This window comes from Phasianus colchicus, chromosome 25 (genome assembly GCF_987193195.1).
Source record: "Phasianus colchicus chromosome 25, bPhaCol1.hap1.1, whole genome shotgun sequence".
Classification (NCBI taxonomy): Eukaryota; Metazoa; Chordata; class Aves; order Galliformes; family Phasianidae; genus Phasianus; species Phasianus colchicus.
The window spans coordinates 5,718,672-5,742,848 of record NC_143460.1 but is presented as its reverse complement, the minus strand read 5'-3'; the positions used below and the strand labels follow the sequence as shown (position 1 = coordinate 5,742,848).

The 24,177-nt window shown below is 53.5% G+C and overlaps 1 protein-coding gene across 6 annotated transcripts in view; it reads left to right on the top strand.

Annotated features, from left to right (window-relative positions):
* LGR6 (leucine rich repeat containing G protein-coupled receptor 6) overlaps positions 1-24,177 on the top strand; it is an 84,794-nt gene that overhangs the window by 53,925 nt on the left and 6,692 nt on the right. Inside the window, exons 7-21 of one of the 6 annotated variants that reach the window (XM_090124653.1) lie at positions 4,242-4,310; positions 4,704-4,775; positions 5,568-5,639; positions 6,324-6,392; positions 7,282-7,353; positions 8,207-8,272; positions 8,537-8,608; positions 8,722-8,793; positions 9,102-9,227; positions 9,736-9,896; positions 11,426-11,506; positions 12,638-15,718; positions 18,090-18,459; positions 19,538-19,783; positions 20,058-20,207. In XM_090124653.1, the coding sequence (XP_089980779.1) occupies positions 4,242-4,310; positions 4,704-4,775; positions 5,568-5,639; positions 6,324-6,392; positions 7,282-7,353; positions 8,207-8,272; positions 8,537-8,608; positions 8,722-8,793; positions 9,102-9,227; positions 9,736-9,896; positions 11,426-11,506; positions 12,638-13,866 (2,161 nt within the window). In that variant the 3' untranslated portion in view covers positions 13,867-15,718; positions 18,090-18,459; positions 19,538-19,783; positions 20,058-20,207. Of the gene's footprint in view, positions 1-4,241; positions 4,311-4,703; positions 4,776-5,567; positions 5,640-6,323; positions 6,393-7,281; positions 7,354-8,206; positions 8,273-8,536; positions 8,609-8,721; positions 8,794-9,101; positions 9,228-9,735; positions 9,897-11,425; positions 11,507-12,637; positions 15,719-15,738; positions 15,901-18,089; positions 18,460-19,537; positions 19,784-20,057; positions 20,257-20,457; positions 20,578-21,048; positions 21,173-21,592; positions 21,797-22,302; positions 22,420-22,917; positions 22,999-23,451; positions 23,563-24,177 lie in introns of those variants that run through there. The other 5 variants (XM_031608554.2, XM_031608553.2, XM_031608555.2 and 2 more) reach the window with 5 other exon arrangements.

The following is a 24,177-nucleotide window of genomic DNA, read 5'->3' as shown; positions in this document are numbered from 1 at the left end:
GCTCTGCTCCCCGTCCCGTTCCTCTCTTCCAACTGCTGCGGGGGGTGCAGGTTTGTGCCCGGGGGGGCTGGGGGGTCCCCCTGTCCTTCCTGCCGGTCAGCTCAGCAGCGCTCCGCTGTACCCGGCGGCTCTTCCCGTCCCACCGCTCCCCGTGCGTGGCAAAGCGCGGCCGCTCTCCTCCTCCTCCTTCCCGACCCTTCAGCCCCGCCGTTATCGTCTGTGTCGCACCGCCCCGGCTCTGCCCCGGCCGCGCTCTGCGCTCCGCTCCTTTTGTCTCTCCTCAATGGTTCGTGCGTGGCAGCGCTGCGCTCCCGGACCCCCCAGGAGATCCCGCTCTCAAAGCCTTGTTTCGACCTTGTTAAATAAATCACACGGAATTGAAAACACATTTCATTCAGTACCTTCCTCAGCTAGAGAGCAGACAGCAGTGCTGCTTGGAAGAGACACATTCCGGGCACTGCTGCGTTTTTTAATGGAGAACAGAGCTCCAGGACCGGCAGCTGCAGACATGCGATGTGGACATACGGACGGTCCTCTGCTGCACTCTGAGCCCCACGGATGTGCAGCACGGTGTGAGAGGTTCGGTGCTTCCCGGCCGGGCTGTCAGCACACAGCCCTGTGTGGAGCTCACTGCTCTTCTGGAAGAAATGGGTACCAGCATCACCCACAGCTCTGCTCCTTGGGGCACCCAAAAGCTTTGCCATCGCATCCTGGGTGCTCCTTGTTCCCTGCTAAAATGGGCATTTGTCGGTCACGTTTGCTCCCACGGATGAATCCCAGCATAGGGCAGCTCTCTGCCCTGTGCACAGTGCTCTCAGAAGTCTCCATTTGTGGTTTGTGCTGGTGTGACACGAGAGAAGCGTGGCACCAATGGCTGCTCCTGGCAGCGCTGTGTTTTGGTGAGCAGCCCGGCTCAGTGCCATGGAGGAACACAGCAGGTCGGCTGGGCTCAGCACAGCCTGTGAGCCCCAATTAAACCTCTCCCACTGCAGCAGTGATGATTACTGGAGAGCTGGCAGTGCAGGGCAGGAGGGGATGCAGCACCGGGCTGGGACACAAACAGCCAGCACTGCGCTGCCTCCTGCTCCTAATTGTGTGCATCTTCAGGTTTATTAGCTGCAAATTTGCGGTGTTTTGTGGCTTATGCAAGAATTTATAGTACTGTATAATTGGGTTTTTTTCTTGTCTGGCTTCTTGGGTGGAACCACTAACAGCCCCTAACAGGCAGAAAATTGACCTGAGTCTCTTTCCCCTCCTTCCCTCTTTCTGGCCCTATTGGAGGTATTAATAGTGCTGTGTGCTGTCGGCTCCAAATCAGCCCAGCACTTACAGCCCAAAATAGCTGTGCCTTTGATGTCATTTTGCTTTCATTTCTACATAGACAAGGCTGGTTAAGATTTTCCTCATACAGAGCTGCAGGCTCATTAGAAATAACAGCAGTGTGAAGTCAGCCACTCTGCTGCGCTCAAGCTGAGCCCTATAAGAGGTTTTCATTGTAACGTGGAGCACAGCTGAGGAAAGCAGTTCTTTCACAGTCGGTTTCTGTAGGACTTGCGGGCTGCGTGACTTTGCTTCCAAAGGCCTTTGATGGTGGGCAAAACTCCGTTCCTTGTGCCATTTGGCACTTCTTCTCTTCCCACTTGAGGTTTTATGAAGTTCCCCTATTGTTGTGGGGTGAAGATATCCGTGGGCTGTTGGTGTTCTCCAATCCAGCAATGCTGGCGTTGGGTCTGCTGTCCCAGATGCACCACCCCACAGCCACGAGACCCCCGGGGCAGCCCTGAGAGCCCCCCACGTCCCTGCGCTGCCCGCGGCCATCTCTGCCCGTGGGCCACTGCAGTCAGTGGGGACAGTGTCACCTGGCGGCAGGTTGGGCCTTCTGCAGCCATCCCCACATCACCCCAAAGCTGGATGCTGGGGGAAGGACCTGATGGTGGGGTTGGTAACGGCGAAGCACCAGGAGCAGAGAAACGTCGGGATCAGCAAAGCGTTGGCACCAGCAAAGCGTTGCAAAGCAGCTCAGATAAGGCATGAGGACACTTGATGAGGTTCCTGCAGCACATCCATTTTCCATATCCACCCAGGCTCAGGTGTCTGCAGAAGGAACCGAGGACTGAACTTCCCTAAATGAGCAGAAATATCTCATCCTGTGGAGCTCCTCACTGACACCGTCGCTGCCCATCGTGATGCTTGGGACAATTTCTGGGCCACTGCCTGAACCAGGGCTGGGCTGGAGCTCTGGGAAGGAAAAGGAAGAGACAGAGAAGCCACCCTCGGGTGCTGCCCTGGCTTTGGGGCTCGGGGAGAGCTGCCCCTCTGCTGGGAAGGGCTGTGGGCCAGAGAGCACCGCAGTGCCTGCCTCACCCAGCACCCAGCCAGACGGGCTCTCCACATGTGGCACAGGGCAGTGCTGGAGGCGAGGCTGCACCCAGAGAGGGGCAGCGCTCAGGGAGGTGGTAATGAGGACAGATGGGTTTATTTCCCGGGAGGGAACCTCACTATGCCAAAAACCAGGAAGCACCGGCAGGAGCGAGCGTGGGCGCATCGCCTCTCCTCCTGGGCACAGCGGCATTGCTGGCGGCCAGGCTGCAGCAGCGTGACTACACCTGGGTGCACTTCCACTTCCCAACAAGCCCAGCACATGCCAGGAGCCGGCGGTGGCTTTTCTTCCCCAGAGGGATCTGCTGAACACAGCGCTCTTTGTGTGCGGCGGGGGAGGCGCGGGGATGCTGCCAGGCTGGGAGAGGTGTGTGCTCACTCAGGAAGGACGGTCCTGTGCGTACTTGCACACACGTCGAGGTACAAACAGAATGTTCATCTGCTGATGAAAGAGCAGCCTGCCTGGAAGAGACCCGGCCTGGAAAGGAAGTGCATTTCTAGAGAAAGACGGGCGCAAATCTTGCAGTGCGCTGAATTACCCCAGTCAGTAGCGTTGGGTGCAGATCCAACACCTCCTCTGTTCATGAATCACAGGTGATGTGAGTTCTGTCTCTGTTGGGCAATACTTCCCACCTGGCGGCTTTGCAGGCACGTCGGGTATCGCCGGAGATTTACCATGGCAGCAGCCAGCAGGCAAAGCCAAAGCAGGGACACAGAGCGACCGACATACGGAGATGTGGGCAAAGGAGGAGACCTTGGGGGGGGAATGGAGATCAGAATGGAATTACTGTGCCTGGGCCCAGGGGATGAGGATTACAAGGAAATCGGGCAGCAACTCACTGCTGTGTGAATGGGTGGTTATTTCTGTTCTGTAAACCACAATCCAGGTTACATGGTAATTACTTCAAGGCCCATTAAGTGTAATTATACAGTAATATCCAGGAGCCCGTAATTACCCTCATGTTCCAGAGTGTCTCCCACTTAAAACTCAGTGAGTTTCATGCAGGGAGGAAGCAGCCACAGCTTTCAGCCCTCGGGGTCTGGGCTGTCCAGAAGGAGCCAGAGGGGTCCGTGTTGGCTGGAGCTGCCCTTAGGACTCCTGGTTGCCAAGTTAGGGTAATAACCTGCACTTGTCACTATGACCGCCTGTATTAAGCATATTCTATTTTATTTATTATACTGCAAATTAAACTTAACCTCCAGAACCGTCCACACCTCTTCCACATCGCCTCCACCTTTGGCTCATGGTTTCAGTGTGAGGTTCACCTCAGCCGTCAGAAGAAGACTTGGACCTCCTCAGAGCACACTGCTCATAGTGGTCCCCAGCACGTCCCAGCAGCTGGGAGCTCCAGCACCCCTATGGGAAGCACCAAGGAAGCTGTCCCCTGCTCTGCAGGTCTCTGCTCCCCTCTTCAATTAGAGAGAGCCCTTCCATGGGCTGAGCTGAAGCTGTTCTCATGTTTCTTGTTCTTCATAACATCATTTTGTGACCTGGAAAGGCAAAGATAAATGGCTCCCAGCCCCCGTGCCTGCAGGAGAGACCCTGGGAGAGGGGAATTGGGCTCTGGGGACACAGAGCAGCAGCGTGGCCCAGCTCTGGGCACCAAGAGTTGGGTGGGGAAGGAATGCAGATGGCAGCAGCTGTGGTTTGGGCTGGCCCTCACCCGACAGTGCTCCTCATAGGGAATGTTCCTGCAGCAGGAACGTGTGAGAGTTGGTGTCCAGGCAGTGGCTGGATGGGCACGGGAGGAAAAGCCTTTCTGCCATGCTTTACGACCAAGTTTCCATGCCTTCAAAGCACAGATACACTCCACTGAGTTCCTTTGGCAACACTGACGACTGTTCTCCCCTCTGTCTTTCAGGGATCTCAATTACAACGAGCTGCTGGAATTCCCAGGGGCCATTCGGACGCTGGGCCGACTGCAGGAGCTGTGAGATTTCCTATTTATTCCCTTTCAGAAGCGTTCTCTGTTGGAGAGCGGCCAATCAAATACTGCCCATGCTTTCAGTGGGGAGCCCTTTTTTCCTCTCACCCACGCTTCCCAGTGCACACATACAGCACTTCATCCCCTCGAAATCACCCGAGTTAACACCCACGGAGGTAGAAGACCCAAGATGGGGCCAAGGGCAGCTGGTAGGGCTCCCCAGTCCTGAGAAGAGACTTTGCCCACTTGCTGAGCTGATGCTGCAGGCAGGACTGAGCCTCCACCCCCTATTTTATGTGCATCTTCTCAAGGCCCTCTGCCTCCAGAAGCGTTGAGGAAAGCAGGCATCTCCGAGCCCTTCGAGTGCATTAATATCAAGATGTTTCTTTCTCCCAACAGCGGTTTTCATAACAACAACATCAAAGCCATCCCAGAGAATGCATTTGTTGGGAATCCCCTTCTCCAAACAATGTAAGAAAATTAAATGGTGTTTCCTAAATCTTTACATCCCCCGGGAAGAGGCATTTCCTTACACCTTTGGTTGGGATTGCTGACAGTTGTCAGCATGACCGCAATTTGACATTTGTTGTATGGAGGTTAATGGAAGCTGAAATTATCTCCTTCCCAGCTACGCCTCCAGTTCTCTGCCATGGGTTCTCCTTTACCCTCAGCTGAACTCTGCTGCAGCCAGCAAGGCTGACAGTGATGAAGGAATGGGAAATGCGAGGCCATGCTGTGTGCAAGGGGATTTCCTAAGCCCTGGGTGACATCTGCCTCGTGTTTAGAAATACCAGCAGAGCAGTCAGCTGGGTGGAAACAGGCCCTGCCCCAGTCAAAATAAAGCAGCCTCCCCCCATCTTCCCCATGGAGTGTTGTGGGGTGGGACACGTCTGCCACACTCACGTCCCCACTTCTCTCCATTGGGTGTGACAGGTAGGAGAGATGCTGTGGGTTTGTAAGACCAGAGCTATGGTCACATGCAAGATGTTGCACCACTGAAGGATCAATGGAGGGCTTTGCTTCTTTGCAGCCTGCCTGGTTCAGCAGAATACTAAAGGATCCTTCCAGAGCAGCAGGATTGGAGACCTCAGTTTAACCAGTTTCAGCCCAGAGAGGCTGCTGGGAGAGCCTGGGAAGCAGGGGTTCCTCACGGGGCAGCCAGCACGCTCTGCTCAGCTTGCAGCTTACTGCCCCAGAGCCCTTACCTGTAACTGCACCTTCTGCACACGTCAGGATCTAACCAGCTGCCCATTTCCTTTGCAGCCATTTTTATGACAACCCCATCCAGTTTGTTGGACAGTCTGCCTTCCAGTACTTGCCAAAGCTACACACTCTGTAAGTTCCCCAGGCAGGTCCTCAGATACACAGCCAAGGCCCATGCCAACAGGAGGCCATGGTCCATTCTTCTGGCCTGCCCCAAATAACTTAGCTGAGCAGCCAGAGGTGACAGTGCTTCCTCTGCATGGTGCTAAGCCTGCTCAGGGCCACCACTGAGTGCCGGGCACCACAGCAGCAGCTCCACATCCATCAGCAGCCCTGCTGCAGCACAGCGCTGGAGATTGGGGCAGAGGTGACCTCAGAACTGCTCCTCACAAGCCACAGCCAGCCTGTCACTGCAGGGACACACACAGGCTGGTAGCATCCTTCCTCTGAATGCCCATGCATCCTTCTGCAAAAAAATGCCCAGGCTTGGGAGGTGTGGCTGGGATGCCCTTCTCGCATTCCCAATAGAAATTACTTTTTTTTTTTTTTAATAACACAATTTGGGTAGAAATCCTGCCAAGAATGTCAGTGGTTGGAGGAGATCTGAGCTTGCCAAGCCTCTCTGCAGAGCAACACTCATCCCAGCGCAGTGCATCAGTGCCATGGGAGACATCTGCCCACTGCCCAGCAGCAGCGGCACATAGATGGGAGCAGCACCTCTGGGTCTGGGCCTCCCATCACACATTTGGGGTGAGGAGCAGTCTGGGCCCTCAGGGAGCTGCTCCTGACCCTCAGTTCTGCCTCTTTTCCCTACAGGTCTCTCAACGGTGCAACGGACATCAGAGAATTCCCAGACCTAAAAGGCACCACCAGCCTAGAAGTTTTGTGAGTGGCAAATCTCTCCCTTTTACCCCGCTATTTGTGCTCTGCCCTCTTCAAGGCGGTCCAGGACAACTCTCACAGTGCTGTGCAGCTCTGCCCCTCCTGGGCACAAACCTCTCTGCTTCGTTTCATCCCTGTGGCTCCTGAAAGCGGCTTTCTTCTCCGTGAGTTGCTCTCTCGGTACTGTTGAGCATGCTCTGATCTTTTGGGGTTTTCTTTTTTTTTTTTTTTGGATTATTTTCTTCTTTTCCTTCTGCATCTGTGAAGGAATGAGCCTTTGGCTGTGGTCTGTTGGGATCAGTGCCTGTCTGCCCGCCCCAGGACCGGCGCCGTGCAGTGCAGCACGGTGCTGTGATGGGAACCTCTGCTGTGTGTTTGCCACATGGGGTCTGGGGGCTGCATGCCCAGGGGAGCAGGCAGCAGCAGGACGCAATGGCTGCAGCCCCGTGGGTCTCTGTGGGGCACAGTCCACGAGCAGTGCTGCAATGGGGGCACAGTGAGTGCCTGCCCAGCCCTGGCTGTGCCTCGCTGCCAGGACTGGGGCACCCCACTGCCCCATACATGGGATTCTGAGGCAGTGGTGGCTCCAGAGAGATCACCAGTCTGGGTGGTAGGGAACCGGGATGCAGGGTGCGCAGCCAGCTGCCCCGACACAGCCCAGGACACCACTGAGTTCAGTATCCAGCAGTGTCCGAGTTCCTTGCATTCACCTTTACCAGTCCCAGCAGCAGTGCCCGTTTCCAAGGCAGTTTTTGGTTCTTTCTGGGTATCTCATTATCTCACATACGTTGTCTCTCCTGCCTCTTCCTGGGTCGGGTAGCTGGGCTTGCAGGTAGCAGAGTCCTTGCACTGGTCCCACTGACACCAGCTCTTCCCTCTCCTTTCCCCACAGGACGCTGACCAGGGCAGGCATCCGCCTCCTCCCCAGAGCCGTGTGCCAGCAGCTGCCCAACCTGCGCATCCTGTGAGTAATGTGCATTTCTCTGTCCTGTCTGCTCTTCAGAAAAGCACCATCAGAACCTGGGCTTTCCTCTTGTCCGGCTCAGGGAGGGGTCTGGCTGTGGAACACCACCTCGTGGTTCTGTACCTGCTGTGAACACACCTCCTTCTCAGGCACTGCCTTGACTTCTGCATGCCCTATCAGTTCAGCAAGGCTTGGAGTGATGCTGACAGGGAGAGCGTGGTTTGTCTTTAACCTGGCACCCACTGCGTGCCACCCCTCTGTTCCCGAGGTCCCCAACCTTGTCTGCAGACAGTGACATCTTCAGGAAGTGAGTCATGAGCCAGATTTATACAAGTTTGCAGCCTGAGGGCAAGAAGGAGGTTTGCCTCTCATCAGTCTTTACACACGCGAGCTGGAAATGAAAACAAGCCTCTTCCAGGAAAGCAATAAGAGTGAACTCTGGAAGTTGGAAATGAGACAAACACAAAAATAAAAGAACACCATTTGTAACTTAGCAGATCGTAGTGTTCCCAGCTGTCCCTGCAGGGAAGATCTCTCAGCTTTAGACATCTGAGCCAACTCGATGCCACCAAAATGTGCCCACTGCCTTTGGGACAGTCAGGGCTGCAGGGCCCCGTGTGCTGTGTCTGTGTTTGCAAGCTATCAGGCTGTAAACCTTCATGTTGTCAATGCCTGCTCCTCCTTGGGAGCCAGCTTTTCTGAGGACACCCCACCTTGTCCTTGTTCCTCTTTCCTCATTCACTTACTGACATTAATTGCACTGCTATCAGGGTTGGACGCCCGCCTCCAAAGAGAGGCACTCACCCTTCATTTCTTCTCTCCCTGACGTCCTGTGCTGGTCTGTCCCCCACAGAGAGCTGTCACACAACAAAATCGAAGAGCTGCCCAGCTTCCACCGGTGCCAGCGGCTGGAGGAGCTGTGAGTACAGAGCTCAGGGCAAAGGGGTCGCATTGGTGGGCAGAGCAGCCCAGCACTGAGCTCCTGGTGCTGGGAGGGCTGAGCACTGTGCTCACTGCTGGGAATGCAGAGTGTAAGTGCGGGATAGGAGCGCCTTCCCCGTGCATTTTTGCCCCATGAAATAAAAGAAGTTTCCCAGACTCGCATGACTCGCCTGCGCCAGCCTGTGTGTGAGGTGTGCACGCTGCCTTCAGCTGCTCCTCAGACCAGGTTCTGCTTTTCCAGTGGTCTCCAGCACAACAGAATCCACGAAATCGGAGCAGACACCTTTGTGCAGCTGACAGCCCTGCGCTCCATGTAAGCTCTGCAGTGGGGACAACCGCCCCGCGCTGCCGGTCAGGCTGTCCCGTCCCTCCCTCCGCTCGCTCTCCTGTTCTGCCCCATCTCAGCGCCGTGTCCTTCCCTTGCAGAGACCTGAGCTGGAATGACATCCATTTCATTCACCCCGACGCCTTCGTGACGCTGCGCTCGCTCACCAAGCTGTAAGTGGCAGTGATGTTTGTTCTGGGACCGGAGTGCCCTGTGCCGCCTGGCAGGCAGTGCTGCACGGCGCTGGTGGGAGCAGACCGAATCGCAGCGCTTCCTTTTGATGTCAAAAGTCACACAGAGCTCCCAGCACATACATTAACCCATCACTGCCCCCATGGGCTGCAGCCCCCATCTATTAGCTCCGGTGGATCCTGAGCCCGGGCAGCACCCAGCCCCACCGCAGCACTGCATTTCAGGCAGAAAGCAGGAGACAGCCGGACAGCTCCTGGGTGCACTCCAGCTCTCTGCTTTCCTCCCACAGGGATCTGTCAGACAACCGGCTGGCGGTGCTGCCGCTGGGTGGATTGGGCAGCCTGACCCACCTGAAGCTGCAGGGCAACCCAGCACTCTCTGAGCCCTTTTCCAAGGACAGCTTTCCCAAATTAAGGTACTGCCTGCATCCCGGGCCCCATCCGCTCTTTTCCTTCCTGCTCTCTGTGCAGTCTCTACTTGTTTCTATCAGTCAGCCTCTCACTTTCCTGGTTTATCCCGTGCTTTCCAGGCCAACAGATTGAGGATGCTCCATCTGCTGCCAACACACCTCATGTTTTACAGGCTTCCACGGGAAGGCAGCGCTGCAGCCCCCCTCCCCAAACCTGCACACACAGCTGGGAAGTGTGGAGCAGCTCAGGGCTCCTCTGGGGCATTCCTCCACTCACCCCACTCCTGCCTCTGGGCTGGGTTCAATTTGTACTGGGGGCACTGAGGGAGCCCAGCACTGTGGGGTGATGTGAGCCTGCACTCTGTCCCACATGGAGTCCCTTTCAGGGAACCAAAGTTGTGCTGCAGTGTGACCACTGGGTGACGGATTGGCTTCTAATGCATGAAAATTCAGCACAAAGTGTGTAGCAGTAGGGAGCCAGAGTCACTACACGTTCCCTTTTCTCCCTCTGCAGAGTCCTCGAGGTACCTTATGCCTACCAGTGCTGCGCCTATGGAAGCTGCAGTGGGTTCTTCAGAGCATCCAACCAGTGGGAGGCAGAAGGCGCGAGCCCTGAGGATGAAGATCCCCACAGGAGGGCCCTGGAGCTCTTCCCAGGTCACACAGACAACCACTGTAAGTAGGCTGAGCGGGATGATGCTCTGCAGCACCGTCATGCTGGCAGTTTGGGAGTCAGCCTGGGCTTGCAGGTCGGACGCTGCCAGCCGCCTCGGAGCAGGCAGAGGGATCCTCCTCCAGCTCTGATGGCAGCTGCAGTGAATGGGCTTTGAGTGATGTCAGTGCGTGGGAGGAAAAGTGGATCGGGGCACTTCTAAACCTTCATTCACACTCTAAGAGAAAGATCCAGCGCTCCACAGAGGCACAGACCTGTGCTCATTTCACTCTGCTGGCAGCAAGGTGGGACTCGGGTTTGGGCAGCACAGAGCCTCTGGGAGGACGTCTGCTGTTATCAGTGGGACACACAGAGGGCCCTGAGATGGAGGCAATGAGCTCAGAGTGTGGATTATGTGGGCACCCCACATGGGAGGTGGAAAGAAAAGGAAGTGAGCGGGGAATACAAACCCATGCAGGGCACACAGGTGAAGCTGAACAGCACTTTCTGTTCTGCAGTTGATTTTTTATGTTCTTCCAAATGTACTTCTGCATTAACCCCGCGGATCCTGCTGCACGTGGCTATCAGAGGGGAGCACAGAGCACAGTGCTGGCACTCAGACTCAGTACAGTCCTGTGTGATCCCATTGCGAAGGAACCTCAGAATGACACAAAGAAAAGCACGAGCTCCTTTCCCTCTTCTGTAACTGCTGGAGAGTGGAAATCGTGTTTCAGGACACAGCTGGGAGGCTGTGTTTGTTTATACACTCACATAAACACAGAGGCCATCTGCACTGCCCGGGTCTGTGTCCATTGCTGCTGCCATCTGCCCTGCCCCCATCCTGCTCCTGCTGCCGCCCGGTGCTGGGGCTCTTTGATGACCCTGAGGATCCTCTGCCAAAAACCAACCCAACCCCTCCCGTGGTGCCCGGCCGGCCTCAGTCCCATGGATTCCACATGAGACTGGAGGGGAACAGCGAGTGCTCGCAGGCTGTGCCAGATGAGTCTCTTAGCAGCTCATAAAGGCTCACATTTTCGGATGTTAAAGCATTGGGTTTGCCTGAAATATCAAACCACAGCACTGCAAATGTGGAGTGAACACGAACATCCTTCCTCCTTTCCATTCAGTAACACATGGGCTATTTTTGATGATGAAGCTGTTGAGATATTGCTGCTTTACTTAATCTATTTGTGTTTCAGCTCTTCCTTTCGGATGGTCAGCAGTGGGATTTAGCTGTGTTAGATGAATCTTGTAACAGGAGGAAAAAAGTCCCCAAACATTCCTTCCCTACAGGAAAATGACCATGTTACAAGAAAATAGCTCCAAAACTTTTGCTGCTTGGGATATCATAGAATCACAGACCTGTGGGATGGCTGGGTTGGAAGGGACCCTGAAGATCACAGAGCCATAAGAGTGGTTGGGTTGCCTCCCATCGGCTCATGCTGGGAAGGTCTCAGTGAAGGGCAGGCGGTGGGAAAAGCTTCTGGCCCTGCTGGCCCGTTGGCCCTGCTCATTCTTCTTCAAGCACTGCTTCTCTGTTGCTTTTTTGCAGACGACCTTGAAGCAGATGAGCTCCAGCTGGACCTTGAGGACTCAAAGCTGCACCCCTCTATCCAGTGCACGCCCAGCCCTGGTGAGCAGCCAGGGAAAGCCTTCCCTCTGAACACATCTGCGCTCCTTTGAGCATCGCTAAACTCTCAGGCCCCCACAACCCTTCCTGCAGCATCTCATGTGGAAACCACATCTGAGATCCTGGCCCACCTGAGAGTGAGGCTCTCGAGCTGGGCTCTGTGAGACGGTCAGCTTCCTTCTCCCATTTGGAGGGATCTGCCCTCCGGTGGGGAGAGGACAAAGGCGTGGTGTCCCTGTCTGGGTATCAGCAGTGTCACCCCTCCATCACCCACCCATTGTCCTGTAGTCAGGCTCTGGCTCTTGAAGCAGCCTGTGCTTCTCCTAGCCACTCCAGACTATTGCATGGTTTCGAAGACAAAACCTTCTCCTTCATCTCCCATGAAATCCAAATCCTTCCCAAAAGCAACTCTCCATTTCACTGTCTTCTCTCTCTTTCTCCTTTGGAAAGGAGCAACCACTACCTGTCCCCTTTTCACCTCTGCACAACTCCTGTCTCTCCTTCCCTCCTTTCTCCACCTCAGTCCTCCTTCATTCTCTCCCCTGACATCCTCCCACATTCTCTTTGCTCAGGTCTCTCTATCCCCTCCCTGGCACTGCAGCTCCCTCCCTCTTTCTCCTTGCCTGCTGTCTCCCTCCCTCTCTAACACTTCATCCCATCCTGGCCGTCCCTCCTGCGCAGAGGTCGTTCATGCCAACACAATAAAACTCAGCTCAGCCAAAGCTGTGAGTTTAGGGCAGAGCTGGCAGTGCAGAGGGATGCAGCATGCTGCCATCTCTCTTGCATCCCCTCTCCACAACTCTGAGATCCCCGGGGCATGGGGGAAGAGCAGTTCTTGGCAGAGGCACCCAAACGCCAGGCTGAGCCCAGGAGCACCAGTGGGGCTGGAAACCCACAGAAATGTGGGGCGTTATGGCCGTGAGCTCCTCTGAAAGAAGTCCTCCTTGACTTCAGACCTGAAGAGGATTCGGCATAGGGCAGGGGTGGGACAGGAGAGCAAAAGAACTTACGGGGTGACAATGCCAGGATCTGCCCTCTCCTCTGCCCTGAGGAGCTGGGTCCACCACTCTGAGCAGCAGCACCGGAGCAAAGCGCTGGTTTGGGGTTTTAACTTTGGGTTTGGGTTTCTTTCAGGCCCCTTCAAGCCTTGTGACCACTTGTTTGAGAGCTGGATCATTCGCCTGGGCGTCTGGGTCATTGTTCTGGTCTCGGTGCTCTGCAACGGGCTGGTGGTCCTGGCTGTCTTTGCCTCTCCCAGCTATCTCTCTCCAGTTAAGTTTGTCATCGGCTCCATAGCCGGGGCCAACATGCTGAGCGGCGTTTCCTGCAGCATGCTGGCTCTCGTCGATGCCCTGACCTACGGCCACTTTGCACAGTTCGGCGCCAGGTGGGAGAGTGGCACGGGCTGCAGGGTGACCGGCTTCCTGGCCGTGTTCTCCTCCGAAGCCGCCATCTTCCTGCTGACATTGGCTGCAGTGCAGTGCAGCGTTTCGGTCTCCTGCGCGCGGGGCTGCAGGAAGGCACCCCCCCTTGGCAGGGTGAAGGCTGCGGCGCTCGGCTGCCTCTTGCTGTCCTCCGTGGCCGCAGTTCTGCCTCTCTTCTCCATCGGGGAATACGGAGCATCCCCGCTGTGCCTCCCATACCCCATCCCGGGTGGGAAACCTGCCACCCTGGGCTTCACCGTGGCCTTGGCGATGACGAACGTGCTCTGCTTCCTGGTGGTCACAGGCACCTACATCCGACTGTACTGCAGCCTGCTGAAGGGCGACTGCGGCGCTGTCTGGGACTGCGCCATGGTCAAGCACGTAGCCTGGCTGATCTTCACCAACTGCCTCCTCTACTGCCCGGTGGCCTTCCTCACCTTCTCTTCCACGCTCAACCTCTTCCTCATCACCCCGGAGGTCATCAAATCCGTCCTCCTGGTGGTCCTGCCCCTGCCTGCCTGCCTGAACCCCGTGCTCTACCTGCTCTTCAACCCCCACTGCAGGGATGACCTCCGCCTGCTGCGGCAGAAGGGCCGGGACAGGGGCAGCTGCCCCCAGCCCTGCGGGCTCGACGACACAGAGAAAAGCTCCTACGACTCCACGCAGGCTCTGGTCAGCTTCTCTGACATCGACCACATATTCGAGACGCCCGATTCCCTGGGAGCGCACCCCATCTTCGACAGCTACCGCTTCCCCTCCACGACGCTCGTGCCCTGCCAGCAAAGGATGGGCGCCGGGGGGAGGGAGCGGGGCTGCTCCGAGCTCTGCCCCTGCCTCAGTGACAGCGCGGTACTGATGGCTCCAGAGAGCGGGGAGCCGACCGCCCGCAGCCCCCGGGCCGCCTCCTGCCCCCCCCCGCCCTACATCTCTCACGTATAGAGCTCGGGGCAGCCGTGCCCACAGCGCGGAGAGCCGGCCCCGGCTGGGCGGCCAGCAAGGTACCAGCGGGCTGCTCCACCTCCAGCATCAGCACGACCCGTCTACCCTCACCCCCCCACATATGCTGCCCGTTGCCAAGGTCCTGGAAGGGCTCCGATAGCTCCAGACGCTCCGGGCTGGCCACGGGAGGGGACCGCGTTTCCCTGTTAGGGACTGTGTGGGAGGGAGCCCACCGGCTCAGGGAGACCCTCCTCCTCCTCGGCAGCAAAACCCAGCCCTAAGGACAGCTTAATACACACAAGGCAGTGCTCTGCAGCAGAGACGTGGAAGCAGCCAGCTGCAACGACACGGTCACCCGTAGGTGGTGGTAACCTCGGGTCCCTGCGGGCCCGCAGAGCCCTGGAAGTGGGCTTGTGTGCCTTTTACACCACCTGCTGCAAAGGCAGAGGAGATGGGTTATGAGCAGTGTACTCGTTGGGGCTGCTGATGTTGGGTGGTTTCTGTGCTGGGAGCCTTGCTGCTGGGCAGCGCCTGCTCCCTCAGCCAACACCCGGGGCTGGGAATGCTCTTTCAACCTAACAATGGGTTTCTGACCCCCAAAGCAGCCAAATCCAAACACCTCCCCCAGGCAACCCACGTGCTTTGCCTGTAGTCACCTGGTCAGGGTGCCCGGGGGACATGGACCTCCCCCCCTCCCTCGCTCACAGAGCTCTCCACCTTCACACCTCCTGCCCAGAACTCCCAGATTCCATTGGGAATGGTGGGGGTGGGTCTGGCTCATTCCCTGTTCCCAAATCTCACCCTGTTACAGGTTCTCACTTCAGGAGCACGTGTCCCCCCCATAGAAGAGCCCATGTGGGGGCTGTGCTTGTCCCCACCTTTGTGAGGGCAGCTCACGTAGAAGGGAACAGAAATCAGCTTTGTGGGATGGCAATGTCAGGAGGACGCAGACCTCTGTGAACGGTCCTGAATTCTCTCCTGGCTCAGGGATCTCCCAGATCCATTCTCCCCATCACAACACCCCCCACCACCACCCGCCACCCGTGGTCAGCCCTGGGCAAAGCTTTAGTCCTGCCGGTGTTACCACAGCTGTATCAGCCATCCATCCCTGAATAAAGGAGCCCCGCTGCTGACCCGTGGCTGCTTTCTGACCTCTTGCGTTGTGCCCTGCGGCTGCCTGCCCACTTCCCCCCTGGGGAAAAGTCTTTATGTGCCTAATCGCGTGTATTGTTGTGTGTTGTTTTGTTGTGGTTTTGTTTTTTTTTTTTCCTCCTGCACTTCTTTCCAACTGAATCAATCAATTAAAATAACTGGACTGTTTTCCTCTTCCCCCTCCTCCCTTTCTTCACATTTCGGTAGTTTTTGTTATGGGAGGAATTTGAAAGAGAGAGAACATTGTCCTCTTCTGGACGTTTCCAGAAATGGCAGCGAGGCAGGAGGGGTGCTCAGCTACGAGGAACTCAACCCATCTCTCCCTACCGCCAAGCCTCAGCGTCGCCGAGCGCCCATTAAACGTCAAGGGAGCGCCGACCCGGTGCTGAGCTTCCGTATATTGGAAGAGGACGCATTTGTGGGGCCCCCTTTGGGATTTTACACGTGTGCATGATATTACTGAGGACTCAGACACGAATATTTGTGTGAACGTTTATAACTTTGATACCAGACTCAAACAGCTCGCCTGGCGTTGAAGCAGCGAAACCCACGGCACCACACCGGAAGCGGGGGCGGCCCCAGGCGGAAGTGACAGCCTCACCCCGCTCCACTTCCGGCGCGAGGCCGCTGTGGGCGGGGCTGTGCTCACTGCGCCTGCGCGCGGCTCCGCCGCCGCTCTCTCCAGCGGGCGGAAGCGGATGTAAGTGAAGCCGCGTCGGCCGCCATCTTGGCTACGGGGGTGCCGAGGTGCCCGTATGTTGGACGCCATCTTTGAGGCTGGCAGTAGGGGAAAGGCGACGGCCCGAGCGGCGGCCCCAGCGGAGCGGGGAGATAAGAGCGGCGGCCGCGGTCCCTGGGGTTCGGTAAAGTCCCTGCTCGCCGGTAACTATAGCCGCTCGTAGACCGCAGGGGGCGGGGAAAGGCCTCCGCTCGGCCCGGGTCCCCTCCGCTCCCGGCGGGGGTAGCAGGCCGCGTCCCGGCGGGTGCCGGCCAGGCCGCGGCCCCGAGCCTCCCGCCGGGCGCCCGTTCCCCCCGGGGCTGAGCTGAGGCGCTCCTCGGCTCCCCGGGGCGAGCGGCTTCCCCGCCCGGCTCGGGCCGGGTTCTTCCCTGCCCCGCGCTGCTCCTCGCCCCGCCCGGCCCCGCGCACCGCCGTTCCCCCGGGGCTCGGTGCGTCCGGAGCGGCAGAGCCCTGGGCAGCCGTTGGGAGGGGCCGTTGATTAGACGAGAAATCCCGCTTCTGGCCCTGCGGAGCTGCAGCGCTGTGCCTTCCTTTTGCGGCAGTGCCATGATTGACAGGTCGCCCCTCCGTCCCCCACAGAGCTTCAGGGTCCGACTAACTCTGGTGCACTCGCTTGTCATCGTAATTTCTCTTTTAGTTTGCTTAAAGCCACTCGGTTGGGCGACTTTTGTGTTTGTTTCTTAAAGATTGGGATTAAGAGATGCTTGTTTCCTCCGGTTTGGTGAAAGCACAGGAGTGATGTGTGAGGTGACCTCACAGAACCATTGCAGAGGTGGGACTGTTCGGCCCAATGCTCCTTAGCAGACCTGTGCTCTGAGCGAGCTCTGGGCCTTTCATGGAAAGTGCAGCTCTGTGTTATGTCATCCTAAAAAAACCAAGATATTCTGAGGATAGTTGGCTTGGAAGCCCATATCAGAGCCACCGCTGTGCTGTGTGTGAATTGGACACGCCTCGGGCTGAGCAGCTGAGTTGGGTTGGTTGCCAGATGGTGGCTGGAAGGTGCGTCAGCAGAAAGGTTTATCTGGGGCAGAGTTCCTTCTGCTCTCCCCTCCTATCTCAAATGGCTGTTTCCAGGGGAAATTGGTTATTTTTTGAGACTTCGTATGGTATTTCAGTGAGGGTGATGAATCATCCTTACTCTCTTAGTAAATTGCTGCCAGAGTCCAGCAATGATTTCAGAAATAAAAAAGGAATGAGTGTGTTCTCTCCTGAGAGAAGCAGTGGCTTCATAGTACCCTTCATCTGGAAGAGGTTCCCAGTGCCTGGTCAGCACTAAGGAGGAAGGGGACATAGAGCCACTCAGTATCAGTGTAGGAAAAAAAGGAGTTATGGATTAAGAGAGAGGAGCTCCATTAAAAATTGGTACTCCCTAAAAATCTGTTGAGGACTGGGATGTGCAGGTCCTGCTTCCACGTGGTGTGCTGTGCTCATGCCTGTTGTTGCTGTACAACATGGGGGGCACGACTTCATTGAACGGGTCGTGTTGCCTGGAAAAGAACACAGACTCCAACGTGTGAGCCCGGAGCATCTGGAAAAGACAGAGGGAGTTTTCTTCATGAAAGCAAATACTTCCAGAAGTGCTTTCATGGCAGAAATTCAGACAAACGCTTCTGTTGTCTGACCCTTCTCTTTGGCCCTCAGCACAATGGTGTGCTGCCTTTCCTGCCCCTCACAGCACTGCGAGGTGCCAAGAGCTGTGCTTTAAGTCTACTGGAGGGTGAGTGGCAGCAGAGACTTTCCAAGTGAAATACTTCATGCTGTAGATAAACAGCAACAAATACAGCTGGGTAAATGTGGTCATCTTCCTCTAACATTTTAGTTGAAGCACAAAAAAATCTTCTTCCCTTCTTGCTGTTTTCTGCAGGACAGCAAACTAGAAAGCAAGAGCGGGGAATAGATGGTGTTGTTTGGTGCTCAGGAAGGCAAGATGCAGAAGAAACGAGATGCTCCCTTTGTACTACCTGTCTTCTTTTGGCAAGGCCTGGGCTCAGGGCAGCGCTGGTGTCTGTGTGTGTGTTTGTGTGCACTGAGTCCCAGCTGCTGTGTAGCTGGAATCCTTTTGTACAGAACAGACTTGAAATCTCTTGATACAAAAACTTGACTGGCATTCTGGAGGAGAAAGCAAGTATTTAAAAACGGGAAGCAAACTGCTGAGAGAAGTGCTGAGTGCTCCAGAGTTACTCGCTGTGCACAGGCTCCCAGGGCTCAGTCCTTGGTTAGCGTTTGGTCTGCTGTGCTAAGAGATGTTTGGGGTTATCCTGTTTTAAAATTGCAGGGAGCGGAGGGCTGTGGGATATTTCTAGTTGTGTTTTCTTCCTGCTTCTGAGTCCAGATCCCTTCCAATTGCGAGCAGAACTGAAGGCAATGAGTGCAGTGCTGAGCTGGGTGGGCGTTCCTCAGAGCAGAATCCAGAGATGTGTTTGTGCCCAGCTCCGTGCTGGGCAGCACTGAGGTTGTTAGGAGCAGGTGGGTATAGGAATCTGCATGAGATGAATCTGTTTGCGGAGGTGCTAAAGGTCAAAAGGGAGCATTGCTGTCAGTACTGGAGAAGGAATCTTTGCCCTTAACTGCTGTTTTTATTCCCTTTGTCATGCAGTCAAGCCAGCAACTAATGTGAGAACTCGACTTCTCCTCTCTTTATTTTAGATTTGGGAAAATTCCCTGCCAAAAAAATATTTCCTGGAAAATTCCCTAGTGTTTGTGTGAGTAAAAGGTTCCAACCTTTCCTTATTGATTGTCGGAAATCCTTTGCACAGAAATGTGCAGCACTTTAATGAAAGAGTTCAGAATCACTTTAATTTGAACTTCTGTCTGGCCTGGTTGCAGGTTTTACGGCATTTAATATCTTTAAAACAAGTAAAATATCAAAGTATTTGATTTCACATCAGAAAACAAAACAAAAAAAACCAAAAACAACCCAAACCCTTCTTGTGGCTGAGCAGAACGTGCTGCAGCTCCATGCAGCTGAGCTGCTTTTCCAGCGCTGTCGCTGCGCGGCGATGTGAGCGATGGCTGCGCGGTGAGGGAGCAGCACGTGCTGGCAAACCTGTAGCACTGCTACAGTCTGAGAACCAATTCCTTACAAACCCCAAACCGATTGAAGATGCTCTGTATCGTGCAGCCATGCCGTTCGCAAAGTGAGCCTTCCCCGCCTCGCCGCTTGCTGTTCCCTCAGCCTGCTGTCTGCTGCTCGCTGCCTGCAGCCCCAGTGTCTGTGCAGGGCCAGAGGCTGCTCTCTGTATGGAGCACACAGCGTGCACCCCTGTGTGCACAGACCCCTTTACACCATGTGCATGTACCTGTGTTTGTGTGCTGTCCCCAACGCTGCTCTGTTGCACACCGTCAGTCCCAAAGGCTTTTCCCACCAGCCGTGGTGCAGCTCCTCTGTTTATGGCTGGTTCCCTCCAGATGAGGGGAGCAAACAGCCCCAAATCCCTGCTGTTACTGCTGCTCTTGCTGAGTTCACTATCGCTCACACCTGGTGTGCATTTGTGTATTGATACGCACTGGCATGCTTTTGCTGTACAGGTAATAAAGACGGGGGAAGGTTTTTGTGTTTTCTTAATAGGTGAAGAAATCTTGAAGACCAGAAATTCCAACTTACAGAATTTTAAATTTTAAAAATATAATATAATTAAAAAAAAAAAATAAATTGTCCGGCTGTGGAAGACGGAGCCTCATTTTTGCAGCCGCTTTGAGTCACGAGTTCGCCTTTAAGTGCACTGGGTTTTTTCTTTTTTTTTTTTTTTTCCCTTTTTTCCTTTTTTTTTTTCCTCGAAGAGCTCACTAACCCTGGCTGCCTCCGCTCTGAGAGCATTCCAATGGACTCGCTTCCTCCATTAGTTGTAAGATGTTTAAGAGCACATCCCGTGTTTGACTTGTGGATGAGAGGTTCCCTTGGCAAAGTGAGGAGGAAAATTCTTTCTACCCCTTTATTATTAATTCACGGATTCAGTGTTGGTTCGGCCTACAGGAGAAGTTAACTGGAAGGCTTTGAAGATCGCTGTCTTTGCTGAGGTTGTCCAGGTGGGTGAGCTTGAAGATCTGAGCGGTCAGACAGATGTGTTGGGGGTTACAGACTGACTGACACTCATGGTGTTGAAGGAGGGGCTCTGTGGGCTTGTAGTTGTGCACTCCAGGGGCTCTGTGCTGAGTCAGGGCGGTGGTACTGCAGTTTGACCAGTGTTGAGGAGGGCAGTATTTTGAAACAGCTGCTTCTGAGAGACTAACTTAATGAACAGAAGGAAGCTGGAAAGATGTGTATTCCTCATTATTTTCCACTTGTTGGTATTTTGCTTAGGGTTCCTTTTAAAAAGAAGATTTCACTGATCCAGGCAGTAGAAGACATTCAGTCCAAGGAAGCACGAGCCAGCTCTTTGAGAGAGCACAGGAAGACCTGCACAGAGATCCTTGAGACCAGAGCTGCTTCTGAGAGCTCGTCCAGCATGTCGAAGCAAGGAGATGATTGCTATTTCTACTTCTATTCCACCTGTAACAAGGTCTGCTTGGGTTTCTTTTCCTTCGTTTTTCTTTCTTTTAGTTCTTAAGAGGACGGAGTGGAGTAGGTAGAGGCATTACAATCTTTGGCAAACTTAATAACTAATTGCATTGTGCATTCAGCTTAACAGTGAGCTAAAAGCATGGCCAGTTGTCAGGCTGTACTTTTTCATTTTCCTCTCTTTGTTTCCATTGGGTTACAGGGAGACAGCTGTCCCTTCCGGCACTGCGAAGCTGCTCTGGGCAATGAAACCATCTGCACGTTGTGGAAGGAGGGCCGCTGCTTCAGGAATGTCTGCAGGTTCAGGCACATGGAGATCGATGTGAGTGTTGGCTCCTCAGAATTCAAAACCAAAACCACTTCTCATTGCTTTAGGTGGACTGAATGGGCTTCTGCAGATTAGATTCATTTGCTTTGAAATGATGGTGGTTCCTATTGTTAAGAGGGGGCTGGGAAGAAGTAGAGGGAAGAGAATTCAATATCTTTGGTATATCTTAGCAGGAAATTCTTGTAGTAGACACCAACAGTATTCTCTCAACAGATGCTAAAGAACCACGTCAATCAGACAGGCGTTCTGCAAGGTGTGTTAGTTTAGCCCCTTCTAAACTGGTGTCCTCTCCCATGGAATACTAGGAGCTCAGTGAGCCTGGTGCTCACAGCCTGTGCACTCTTCAGAGTGGTGTTTGACTGCTGCTTTGTGACAGTCTGCTCAGTGGCATGATCTGGAGCTCAGTCTCACTCTACAAACCTCAGGTTCACATTACCATCAGCTTTTGTTCCTTTTTATCTTCAGAAAAAGCGCAGTGAGATTCCCTGCTTCTGGGAGAACCAGCCGGGAGGCTGCCAGAAATCCAACTGTGCCTTTCATCACACCAAGGGTCGTTATGTCGATGGGCTCTTCTTACCACCAAGCAAAAGTGAGTTTGTCCTTTCTAAGTATGAAAGATTAACTCTGATTATTACTCATGGGCGGGTGCGGTGTTGTGAAGGATGCCAGGTAACATTCATTTGTGAATGCAGGAAGAAGTGCACTGATAGGTGCACAGCTGAACTGTGTGTGCTTCTGACATTTCAGTTTTTTCTCAGCTTCTCTCTGCTCCTGTGGTGTTCCCTTGCAGGTGGTTTTCCTGCATTTAAGCTTTTACTGATGGTAGGGAGGTGAATGTTGAATGTGTTGGGGGGAGGATTCTTTATTCACAGAGTAGCCAGTGATTGGATGTGCAACTGGAGGCTCAGCTCTTATCTGTGCGGGTTGTCTGACTTGCCTGCCCTCTTTGTGCAGTGGTTGTAAGGTTGGGGTCAGTTTTAAATTCCTGATGATCCTCTCCTTCCTGTAGCTACGCTGCCAAGTCCACCGGAGTCTGCAGATGATGATCTGAAGGCAGCTCAGATAACGCTGCAGCAGAGCAAGCTTTCTGTGCAGTCCAATCCCTCTCCACAGTTGAGGGGAGTGATGAAAGTGGAAAACTCAGAAAATGTCCCAAGCCCTACGCATCCTCCAGTTGTAATCAATGCTGCAGATGATGATGAAGATGATGATGGTGAGTGTGGTTGCTGCTGCTTTTGATCTTGAAGGCATTTGTGTTCTGTGACTCGTAGAACACCTGCAGGCTGATGAGGATGGAGCAGCAGCCTGGCCAGCTCACTGGGGTGTGCCTGGCAGCAGTGAGCAGAAATTATAATGCAGGAGGGAAGCTCAGAGCCACTCCTGCTGCTGCTGGTCTGTGGTGTGGATCTCTGCCTTAAACCAGGGGAGAGTTTTCTCTGTTCTGTCAGAAGAGTAACCGAGTATGCACTGGTTAAAGCCATGTAGAGAGTCTGGAGCCCTAAATGCTTTTCCAGTTCTCCACTAGTTACTCTATTTGCTTAGGCTGCTTCTATGGTCAGTGTAGCTGTTTAAATAAGGAGCCCTTCTATAATAATTTATGTTTGTACTTAAGAATATTAACTGTGGGCTGAAGTGTCATTGTATGAGCTACAGAAACGTTAGAAATCTGATTGAATTCCTACTGTATAACTGAAGAGGCTGACTTTTTTCCCTGCACAGACCAGCTTTCTGAGGAGGGAGAAGAAACAAAAACACCTGTCCAGCAACCAGCTGAAGAAAACCATAATGGATTGCGGATAGTTTCCACTAGGAAATCTAATGCTGATACAAAACAAGGTATTCTGGCACCTGTGGTAGGATGAATCAGAAGGACTTGCCAATAAACTCCAAAGCAATTTATTGTGTGAGCACAACAGAATATAGGGTTGCTGAATGGACTCAGCTATTTCCATGATCTTGTTCCTACATCATAATTTCATGTGCCTTTTAGATTAGAAAGGTAAACACCTTTGTTTACTTCATTAGAGCAAGACAAGGCCACAGCATGAAGTTTAAGTGCCTGTACATGCATCTTTTCAACCACTGGTGAAAGCCATGTCTGCTGATAGAGAAATCTAATGTCGTGTAGATGGGTTAAAATAATGGATAAAGCCTGCTTTTTATATCCAGAAGGATGAAGGGAGGGCAGCAAATAGACATCAATTCCATGGTGCTCTTACCTGTGGGGAGAGCTGACAGGGTTTCTTATGAATGCTTCTGAGCAGAAGGCAGTTTGCAGAGCTCCTCAGCATGTCCCTCTGTCCCTTAGTCTCATTAACTGCTTTGTGTTCCCAGATGACAGTTTGAATTTTGGAATAAAAACACTTGAAGAAATCAAATTGAAGAAACAAAAGGAAAAAACAAAAAAACAAAGTGGTGAGTTAATATGCCCTACTTTGTTATCCTTCTGTTTGTTTTCTTCCCTTTCTTTTTTCCTTCATGATTATACCTGGATAGCTGACGATGTATTGGGGAATAGAGCCATTCACAGAAGTGAACCTTTTTCTTGCACTGCTGAGATTGGAATAGCAGTTGCTGGTGGCTGGGAGGTGCACGAAAGATAGGCTTCCATTTTTAGCTGGGGGTATCAAGCTACTTCAGCTTGCAATGTGTTGTTTTAAATCCAGACAGCTGCTCTTCTAGATGGGAATTCCAAGAGCAAACTGGAGGCAAATTATTCACTTCTTATTTACATGCACTGTTGTTGCATATTTGACAGTAACAATTAACAAATGCGTTTTGGTCTCTGTGATGGTTCTGTCAGGTTTGTTTTTGTTGTTGGCAGTGTCTTTTCTCTTCTTGTAAACACTGTTTGCTCACTTTGATCAGAAGGGCCTTCAGGAGTTCCTGCTCATCCGCTCCAATCTCGGGCTGTTCCTGTGCCAGAGAAGGAGAATGTGCGGACAGTGGTCAGAACTGTGACGCTGTCTGCAAAGCAAGGTAATGATGAGTACCTTTGTTTCCATTTCATGGCTCCTAAATGGAATGGATAAATAACAGTTAAGGTAGTTGGCCATGTTAGTCTGCTGGTGTTGCTCTTTTGTATTCAAAAGATGCTTTTATACTGAAAGTCCCTGGTTGTGTTGGGAAAGTTGGCACTTGTAGGTGCTCTGTCTGTTTTGTGGTAATAAAGGATCAAGAAGCAACTTCTGTGAACCTCGTGGTGAGCTGTGTGTTACTGCTAACCTGCAAACTCCCAGAGGTGCTGACCCCATACCTGCTGTGCTCCTGAACTTGAGTGGTGTTTGCTAATGAGCTGACAGCAGTGACAGAATTAGTGCTCAGGTGAAGTTCAGCAGCAGGCTAATGGTGTAGTAATTATCAGTGTGCAGCTCAGGAGCCAACTCAGGAACAGAGTAACTCAGAAATTAGAAGAAAGATCCCCAGAAGGTGGTGCTACATAAAGAGCTTTGGAGCCATTGAAGAAGCTGAGGAATTTAAAGTGAGGAATGAAGCAACTGAGACTTGTTCTGAGTGCATTACAGTTGCAATATTATTTTGTGCCAAGGCTGTCAAAACAGTGTCATTTGGGTGTTGTTGGTTTTTTGTGGGAAA